Source organism: Heptranchias perlo, unplaced genomic scaffold (assembly GCF_035084215.1).
Source record: "Heptranchias perlo isolate sHepPer1 unplaced genomic scaffold, sHepPer1.hap1 HAP1_SCAFFOLD_430, whole genome shotgun sequence".
Taxonomy (NCBI): domain Eukaryota; kingdom Metazoa; phylum Chordata; class Chondrichthyes; order Hexanchiformes; family Hexanchidae; genus Heptranchias; species Heptranchias perlo.
In genome coordinates this window covers 27628-38104 of record NW_027139443.1, presented here as the reverse complement: position 1 = coordinate 38104, position 10477 = coordinate 27628, and the positions used below count along the sequence as shown (strand labels likewise).

The window sequence follows — 10477 nt, the reverse complement described above, 5'->3', positions numbered from 1 at the left end:
TCTATCTCTGTAACCTCCTCCAGCCCCGACAATTCTCATCCTCCTGTTCAAATCCCTCCATGGCCCTCGCCCCCCTCCCTATCTCTGTAACCTCCTCCAGCCCCAACAATTCTCATCCTCCTGTTCAAATCCCTCCATGGCCCTCGCCCCCCCTCCCTATCTCTGTAACCTCCTCCAGCCCCGACAATTCTCATCTCCCGTTCAAATCCCTCCATGGCCCTCGCCCCCCCTCCCGATCTCTGTAACCTCCTCCGACCCTCCGAGATCTCTGCGCTCCTCCAATTCTGGCCTCTTGAGTATCCCCGATTCCCATCGCTCCACCATTGGCGGCCGTGCCTTCAGCTGCCTGGGGCCCTGAGCTCTGGAATTCCCTCCCTAAACCTCCCCCCCTCTCTCTCCTCCTTTAAGACGCTCCTTAAAACCTCCCTCTTTGACCGAGCTTTTGGTCACCTGTCCCTAATATCTCCTGATGTGTCTCGGGGTCAGATTGTGTTTGATAATTGCTCCTGGGAAGGGCCTTGGGGACGTTTCACTCCGTTAATGGCCCTGTGTGAATGGGGGATGGCGTTGGCGAGTTTCATACCTCCAATCATCCAGCCAATGGGATGCCAGCTTTGTGTACGTTTATAATGATGGTTCAGTGCATTCCATGCCAGCTAGAGGTAGATTTTATATTCCAGGCAAACCACTGTGTAAACACTGCCAATGCTGGCCCCCAGAGCTGGTGAGGGCACTGCCAACTCTGGCCCCCAGAGCTGGTGAGGGCACTGCCAATGCTGGCCCCTCGATGCTGGTGAGGGCACTGCCAACGCTGGCCCCTCGATGCTGGTGATGGCACTGCCAATGCTGGCCCCTCGATGCTGGTGAGGGCACTGCCAATGCTGGCCCCCCCGAGCTGGTGAGGGCACTGCCAATGCTGGCCCCCCGAGCTGGTGAGGGCACTGCCAACGCTGGCACCCCGAGCTGGTGAGGGCACTGCCAACGCTGGCCCCCCGAGCTGGTGAGGGCACTGCCAACGCTGGCCCCCCGAGCTGGTGAGGGCACTGCCAATGCTGGCCCCTCGATGCTGGTGAGGGCACAGCCAATGCTGGCCCCCTGAGCTGGTGAGGGCACTGCCAACGCTGGCCCCTCGATGCTGGTGAGGGCACTGCCAATGCTGGCCCCCTGAGCTGGTGAGGGCACTGCCAATGCTGGCCCCCCGAGCTGGTGAGGGCACTGCCAACGCTGGCCCCTCGATGCTGGTGAGGGCACTGCCAACGCTGCCCCCGAGCTGGTGAGGGCACTGCTGACGCTGGCCCCCCGAGCTGGTGAGGGCACTGCCAACGCTGCCCCAGAGCTGGTGAGGGCACTGCCAACGCTGGCCCCTCGATGCTGGTGAGGGCACTGCCAACGCTGCCCCCCGAGCTGGTGAGGGCACTGCCAACGCTGGCCCCCTGAGCTGGTGAGGGCACTGCCAACGCTGGCCCCCCGAGCTGGTGAGGGCACTGCCAATGCTGCCCCCGAGCTGGTGAGGGCACTGCCAATGCTGCCCCCCGAGCTGGTGAGGGCACTGCCAATGCTGCCCCCGAGCTGGTGAGGGCACTGCCAACGCTGCCCCCGAGCTGGTGAGGGCACTGCCAATGCTGCCCCCGAGCTGGTGAGGGCACTGCCAACGCTGGCCCCTCGATGCTGGTGAGGGCACTGCCAATGCTGCCCCCGAGCTGGTGAGGGCACTGCCAACGCTGGCCCCCTGAGCTGGTGAGGGCACTGCCAACGCTGGCCCCCTGAGCTGGCGAGGGCACTGCCAACGCTGGCCCCCCGTTTTCAACTTTCAAGCACGAGGGTATTAGCCATTAATTGTCAATAAAGGCCGATCACGAGCAGCCACCGGTGAACGCAGGGCCTTCGAATGGTCCTTCCGGTTGCACGAGGAGCAGGAGGAGGCCGTTCAGCCCCTCCGCCTGGCTGTTCCGCCAGTCAATGAGATCATGGCCGATCTGTGACCTGACTCCATCTACCCGCCTTTGGTTTAACAAAAACCTATCAATCAAAATTAACAATCGAGCGAGCATCGACTGCCGTTTGGGGACTTCTCCCACCCTTTGCGTGTCGAAGTGTTTCCTAACTTCAATCCTGAAAGTCCTGGCTCTAATTTTTAGGCTATGTCCCCTCCTCCTCGACTCCCCAACCAGCGGAAATAGTTTCTCTCTCTCTACCCCATCAGTTCCCCCTTAATATCTTGAAAACGAGCGGCACGTAATCACAATTAGCCTGTCCTCCTTCTATATAAAAAAACCACTCATTTGAACAGGATCATAGAGCAAAGGAGGCCATTTGGCCCATCGTACCTGTGCTGGCTCTTTGAAAGAGATATCCAATTAGTCCCACTCCCCCTGCTCTTTCCCCTTTAGCCTTGCGAAATTTTTCTTTTTGGTTATAGCAGTTCCCTAAGACGGCTTTAAGTGAAAGTGGACACATAGAACGTACAGCACAGAGACAGGCCATTCGGCCCAACAGGTCTATCCCGGTGTTTATGCTCCACACGAGCCTCCTCCCTCCCTACTCCATCTCACCCTATCACCCTATCCTTCTATTCCTTTCTCCCTCATGTGTTTATCCAGCTTCCCCTTAAACCCATCTCCACTATTCGCCTCAACTACTCCTTGTGGGAGCGAGTTCCACATTCTCACCACTCTCTGGGGAAAGAGGTTTCTCCTGAATTCCCCAGCGGGAACTCTTGCAATCAATCTTCAAAAAAAAAATACCCCAGCCTCCGCCTGCAGGCAGAATTACACAGGGCTTTGGACTCCTCAATTTCAGATCATTAACGCTACTCCCGTTTTTTTCAGACTAGCGGGTAGAGTCATACATTGGTTACAGCACGGAAGGAGGCCATTCGACCCATCAAGTCCATGCCGGCTCGATGCAAGAGCAATCCAGCTAGTCCCACTCCCCCGCCCTTTCCCCGTAGCACCGCAAATTTTTTCCCTTCAAGTATTTATCCAGTTCCCTTTTGAAGGCCATGATTGAATCTGCCTCCACCACCCCCTCGGGCAGTGCATTCCAGATCACGACCACTCGCTGGGTAAAAAAGTTTTTCCTCATGTCGCCTTTGGTTCTTTCACCAATCACCTTAAATCTGTGTCCTCTGGTTCTCGACCCTTCCTCCAATGGGAAGTCTCTCTCTATCGACTCTGTCTGGACCATTCATGATTTTGAACCCCTCGATCAAATCTCCTCTCGACCGTCTCTGTTCCAAGGAGAACAACCCCAGCTTCTCCAGTCTATCCACGTAACTAAAGTCCCTCATCCCTGGAATCAGTCTAGTAAATCTCTTCCTGCACCCTCTCTAAGGCCTTCACATCTTTGCTAAAGTGCGGTGCCCAGAACTGGACACTATACTCCAGTTGTGGCCGAACCAGTGTTTTATAAAGGTTCATCATGACTTCCTTGCTTTTGTACTCTGTGCCTCTATTTATGTACAGACCCAGGAGCTTCCCCCTCGCTGTCCTCTGCTCTAGCGTGTCTGCAGAGCCGACGTACGTGAGGCGACGCACTCAGCCTTCACGTGGAGAGACTGGAGAAAGTGGGATTGCTCTCTGTGGGGCAGAGGACGTCAAAGGGGCGACTTAAGAGAGGTGCGCGAAATCACGAGGGGTTTCGAGGCAGCAAATAAGGAGAAACCGTCTCCAGCGGCAGGAGGGTCGGTGAACAGAGGACGCGGAATTAAGTTAACTGGCAGAAGAATCAGAGGTGGAGATGAGGAGGATTTTTTTTTTAAAAACGCGGCGACTTGCGATGATCTGGAATTCACTGCCTGAAAAAGGGAGGTGGAAACAGATTCAAGAGGGGAATTGGGGAAATACTCGAAGGGAAAAGAGTTTCAGGGCTCTGGGGGGGGGAAAGAGGAAGGGGGGAGTGGGACCAATTGGAGAGCTTTCACAGAGCCAGCAGGGGCACGATGGGCCAAAGGGTTGGGGGGAAAGAGATAAAATTGCTGCCATGGCAACGCAGGTCCGGCCTAGCAGAGCCTGCAGCCTGAGATTTTATTTAACCACTTTATTGACGCTTTTAAAGCTTTTCAAGTGGCCATCTGAAGCACCATAGAAATGTAAACAGTTCTTATGCGCCACCTGCCAGGCGCAGGCCTCTCAAGTCCGCAGTCTTTTAAAAAAAAAATAAGAAAACGGTTTTTAATTTTGTTTGCTACAGGAGGATGAGAATTCTTAAAATCAAGGCGTTCCCGTTCACCCATCACCCCCTGTGCTCGCTGGACCGACACTGGTTCCCGGTCCGGGAACGCCTCGATTTTAAAATTCTCATCCTCCTGTTCAAATCCCTCTATGGCCCTCGCCCCCCTCCTTATCTCTGTAACCTCCTCCAGCCCCTACAATTCTCATCCTCCTGTTCAAATCCCTCCATGGCCCTCACCCCCTCCCTATCACTGTAACCTCCTCCAGCCCCAACAATTCTCATCCTCCTGTTCAAATCCCTCCATGGCCCTCGCCCCCCTCCCTATCTCTGTAACCTCCTCCAGCCCCTACAATTCTCATCCTCCTGTTCAAATCCCTCCATGGCCCTCGCCCCCCCCTCCCTATCTCTGTAACCTCCTCCAGCCCCTACAATTCTCATCCTCCTGTTCAAATCCCTCCATGGCCCTCGCCCTCGCCACCCCCTCCCTATCTCTGTAACCTCCTCCAGCCCCTACAACCCTCCCAGATCTCTGCGCTCTTCCGATTCTGGCCTCTTGCGTATCCCCGATTCCCATCGCTCCACCATTGGCGGCCGTGCCTTCAGCTGCCTGGGCCCTGAGCTCTGGAATTCCCTCCCTAAACCTCTCCCCCTCCCTTTAAGACGCTCCTTCAAACCTCCCTCTTTGACCGAGCTTTTGGTCACCTGTCCCTAACATCTCCTTACGTGGCTCGGGGTCAGATTTTTGTTTGATAATCGCTCCTGTGAAGCCCCTCGGGGACGTTTCATTACGTTAAGGGCACTGTAGAAATGGGAGCTGATGTTTTCGACAGCAGAAACTACACTGCTGGCGACAACTGCTGTACGCATTTAACTGTTAACAGAAGTCCAGGTGGAAAACTGTCAAAAAAAGTACAATTGAAGAGTGATTGCTGTACCAAGCAACATTCAGTCACCAGCCCGGATCCGGCTCTTATAGCTAGGCCTTGACACAACATCTGCTGATTACCCCGAAGTTAACATAGCAGATGGAATTTAACGCAGAGAAGTGTGAAGTGACACATTTTGGTAGGAAGAATGAGGAGAGGCAATATAAACTAAATGGGACAATTTTAAAGGGGGGTGCAGGAACAGAGAGACCTGGGGGTGTTTGTACACAAATCTTTGAAGGTGGCAGGACAGGTTGAGAAGGCTGTTTAAAAAAGCATAAGGGACCCTGGGCTTTATTAATCGAGGCATCGAGTACAAAAAGCAAGGGAGTTATACTAAACCCTTTATAAAACACTGGTCGGGCCACGGCTGGAGTATTGTGTTCAGTTCTGGGCCCTGCACTTTAGGAAGGATGTCCAGGCCTCGGAGAGGGTGCAGAGGAGATTTACCAGAATGCTCCCGGGGATGAGGGACCTCAGTTATGTGGAGAGACTGGAGAATCTGGGGTCGTTCCCCTCAGAGCAGAGAAGGTTAAGGAGGAGATTTGATCGAGGGGTTTAAAATCAGGAAGGGGTTTTGAGAGAGTAAATAAGGAGAGACTGTTTCCAGTGGCAGGAGGGTCGGTGACCAGAGGACGCAGATTTAAGGTGATCGGGGAAAGAGCCAGAGGGGGAGATGAGGAGACATTTATTTAACGCAGCGAGTTGTGACGAGCTGGAATTCACGGCCTGAAAGGGAGCAGATTCAATAATAACTTTCAAAAGGGGAATTGGAGAAATACTCGAAGGGGTAAAATTCACAGGGGCTGTGGGGGAAAGAGGAGGGGGGGAGTGGGACTAAGTGGATAGATCTTTCAAAGAGCCGGCACAGGCAGAGCGGGCCGAATGGCCTTCTCCTGTGCTGTGCCTACTATGATAAGGACCCCGCTACCCGTCCGAATTTAAGAATCAAAAGACACTGACCTGTGTATCAGCAGAGCCGTCAGCACTGGTTTCCATTTTGAGATCTGCAGAGAAAGTAGGATGGATGGAGTTAAGACACTGGTCAGCCATGATCTCATCGAATGGCGGAACAGGCTTGAGGGGCTGAATGGCCTCCTCCTGTTCCGACAGCATCAGTCATCACTTTACATCGAGTACTATCGAGTCCACAGCACAGAGACAGGCCATTCGGCCCAACAGGTCTATCCCGGTGTTTACTCTCCACACGAGCCTCCTCCCTCCCTACTCCATCTCACCCTATCACCCTATCCTCCTATTCCTTTCTCCCTCATCTGTTTATCCAGCTTCCCCTTAAACCCATCTCCACTATTCACCTCAACTACTCCTTGTGGGAGCGAGTTCCACATTCTCACCGCTCTCTGGGTAAAGAAGTTTCTCCTGAATTCCTGATTGGATTTATTACTGACTATCTTATATTTATGGCCCCCTAGTTCTGGTCTCCCCACAAGTGGAAACATCTTCTCTACGTCTACCCTATCGAACCCTTTCATAATCTTAAAGACCTCGATCAGGTCACCCCTCAGTCTTCTCTTTTCTAGAGAAAAGAGCTCCAGCCTGTTCAGCCTTTCCTGATAGGTCGAACCTCTCAGTTCTGGTATCATCCCAGTAAATCCTTTTTGCACCTTCTCCAGTGCCTCTATATCCTTTTTATAATATGGAGACCAGAACTGTGCACAGTGCTCCAAGTGTGGTCTAACCAAGGTATATGGAGACCAGAACTGTGCACAGTGCTCCAAGTGTGGTCTAACCAAGGTATATGGAGACCAGAACTGTGCCCAGTGCTCCAAGTGTGGTCTAACCAAGGTATATGGAGACCAGAACTGTACACAGTGCTCCAAGTGTGGTCTAACCAAGGTATATGGAGACCAGAACTGTACACAGTGCTCCAAGTGTGGTCTAACCAAGGTATATGGAGACCAGAACTGTGCACAGTGCTCCAAGTGTGGTCTAACCAAGGTATATGGAGACCAGAACTGTGCACAGTGCTCCAAGTGTGGTCTAACCAAGGTATATGGAGACCAGAACTGTGCACAGTGCTCCAAGTGTGGTCTAACCAAGGTATATGGAGACCAGAACTGTGCACAGTGCTCCAAGTGTGGTCTAACCAAGGTATATGGAGACCAGAACTGTGCACAGTGCTCCAAGTGTGGTCTAACCAAGGTATATGGAGACCAGAACTGTTCAGGTCGACTTTAGTCAGCTCAAAAGCAATTCTATTCATAGCTATAAAGTAAGTCAATAATCTTACAACAGCACCCACTTCCTGTCTACGGAACTTTACTTCCTCCTGTCACATTTTTGTGTTAACTTTTCCCTTCCTATTATAAATTCTTATGTCAACATTTGTAATGGAAACTTCCGATGTAAACTTGTCACACTGTAATTACACCCTCCTGCCAGTGGTGGCACTGTAGCGCCTCATCTTTGCATCTCCCACCTCCGTGCTCCAACTAACTCATCCGCATCCCAGGTTCCGGTAGGTTTCTCGACTGAATTGTGAATAAATCCTTTCATGGAATATTATCAAATATGTATCTGCGTGCAAGGTCTCCCATCACAAATTTCTACATTTATAATGGAAACTGTCGGAGGCAGATGGAGAGACTCTAGGACTCGAGCCCCATAATCCAGGCCCACACTCCCCGGTGCCAGTACTGAGGGAGTGCTGCACTGTCGGAGGGAGATGGATATACTCTAGGACTCGAGCCCCATAATCCAGGCCCACACTCCCCGGTGCCAGTACTGAGGGAGTGCTGCACTGTCGGAGGTAGATGGATATACTCTAGGACTCGAGCCCCATAATCCAGGCTCACACTCCCCTATGCCAGTACTGAGGGAGTGCTGCACTGTCGGAGGTAGATGGATATACTCTAGGACTCGAGCCCCATAATCCAGGCCCACACTCCCTTATGCCAGTACTGAGGGAGTGCTGCACTGTCGGAGGTAGATGGATATACTCTAGGACTCGAGCCCCATAATCCAGGCCCACACTCCCCGGTGCCAGTACTGAGGGAGTGCTGCAATGTCGGAGGTGCCGTCTTTCGGATGAGATGTTAAACCGAGGGCCCCGTCTGCCCCTCTCAGGTGGATGTAAAAGATGCCATGGGCATTATAGGAAGAGCAGGGGAGTTCTCCCCGGTGTCCTGGTCATTATTATAGTCGAATGTACTCTGGGTGGGGGACTTCAATGTCCATCACCAAGAGTGGCTCGGTAGCACCACTACTGACCGAGCTGGCCGAGTCCTGAAGGACATAGCTGCCAGACTGGGCCTGCGGCAGGTGGTGAGCGAACCAACACGAGGGAAAAACCTACTTGACCTCGTCCTCACCAATCTACCTGTCGCAGATGCATCTGTCCATGACAGTATTGGTAGGAGTGACCACCGCACAGTCCTCGTGGAGACAAAGTCCCGTCTTCGCACTGAGGACACCATCCAACGTGTTGTGTGGCACTACCACCGTGCTAAATGGGATAGATTCAGAACAGATCTAGCAGCTCAAAACTGGGCATCCATGAGGCGCTGTGGGCCAGCAGCAGCAGAATTGTATTCCAGTACAATATATAACCTCATGGCCCGGCATATTCCTCACTCTACCATTACCAACAAGCCAGGGGATCAACCCTGGTTCAATGAGGAGTGTAGAAGAGCATGCCAGGAGCAGCACCAGGCGTACCTAAAAATGAGGTGCCAACCTGGTGAAGCTACAACTCAGGACTACATGCATGCTAAACAGCGGAAGCAACATGCTATAGACAGAGCTAAGCGATTCCACAACCAACGGATCAGATCAAAGCTCTGCAGTCCTGCCACATCCAGTTGTGAATGGCGGTGGACAATTAAACAACTAACGGGAGGAGGAGGCCCTGCAAACATCCCCATCCTCAACGATGGCGGAGTCCAGCACGTGAGTGCAAAAGACAAGGCTGAAGCGTTTGCAACCATCTTCAGCCAGAAGTGCCGAGTGGATGATCCATCTCGGCCTCCTCCTGATATCCCCACCATCACAGAAGCCAGTCTTCAGCCAATTCGATTCACTCCACGTGATATCCAGAAACAGCTGAGTGCACTGGATACAGCAAAGGCTATGGGCCCCGACAACATCCCAGCTGTAGTGCTGAAGACTTGTGCTCCAGAACTAGCTGCGCCTCTAGCCAAGCTGTTCCAGTACAGCTACAACACTGGCATCTACCCGACAATGTGGAAAATTGCCCAGGTATATCCTGTCCACAAAAAGCAGGACAAATCCAATCCGGCCAATTACCGCCCCATCAGTCTACTCTCAATCATCAGCAAAGTGATGGAAGGTGTCGTCGACAGTGCTATCAAACGGCACTTACTCACCAATAACCTGCTCACCGATGCTCAGTTTGGGTTCCGCCAGGACCACTCGGCTCCAGACCTCATTACAGCCTTGGTCCAAACATGGACAAAAGAGCTGAATTCCAGAGGTGAGGTGAGAGTGACTGCCCTTGACATCAAGGGAGCATTTGACAGAGTGTGGCACCAAGGAGCCCTAGTAAAATCGAAGTCAATGGGAATCAGGGGGAAAACTCTCCAGTGGCTGGAGTTATACCTAGCACAAAGGAAGATGGTAGTGGTTGTTGGAGGCCAATCATCTCAGCCCCAGGACATTGCTGCAGGAGTTCCTCAGGGCAGTGTCCTAGGCCCAACCATCTTCAGCTGCTTCATCAATGACCTTCCCTCCATCATAAGGTCAGAAATGGGGATGTTCGCTGATGATTACACAGTGTTCAGTTCCATTCGCAACCCCTCAGATAATGAAGCAGTCTGAGCCCGCATGCAGCAAGACCTGGATAACATCCAGGCTTGGGCTGATAAGTGGCAAGTAACATTCGCACCAGACAAGTGCCAGGCAATGACCATCTCCAACAAGAGAGAGTCTAACCACCTCCCCTTGACATTCAACGGCATTACCATCGCCGAATCCCCCACCATCAACATCCTGGGGGTCACCATTGACCAGAAACTTAACTGGATCAGCCATATAAATACTGTGGCTACAAGAGCAGGTCAGAGGCTGGGTATTCTGCGGCGAGTGACTCACCTCCTGACTCCCCAAAGCCTTTCCACCATCTACAAGGCACAAGTCAGGAGTGTGATGGAATACTCTCCACTTGCCTGGATGAGTGCAGCTCCAACAACACTCAAGAAGCTCGACACCATCCAAGACAAAGCAGCCCGCTTGATTGGCACCCCATCCACCACCCTAAACATTCACTCCCTTCACCACCGGCGCACAGTGGCTGCAGTGTGTACCATCCACAGGATGCACTGCAGCAACTCGCCAAGGCTTCTTCGACAGCACCTCCCAAACCCGCGACCTCTACCACCTAGAAGGACAAGAGCAGCAGG

The 10477-nt window shown here is 52.8% G+C and overlaps 1 protein-coding gene across 1 annotated transcript in view; it reads right to left on the bottom strand.

Annotated features, from left to right (window-relative positions):
* Nucleotides 1-10477, bottom strand: part of LOC137312778 (zinc finger protein 774-like) — a 34469-nt gene that overhangs the window by 6889 nt on the left and 17103 nt on the right. The window contains exon 2 of the mRNA XM_067979211.1: nucleotides 6063-6106. Within this exon, the coding sequence (XP_067835312.1) occupies nucleotides 6063-6106 (44 nt within the window). The remainder of the gene's footprint in view (nucleotides 1-6062; nucleotides 6107-10477) is intronic.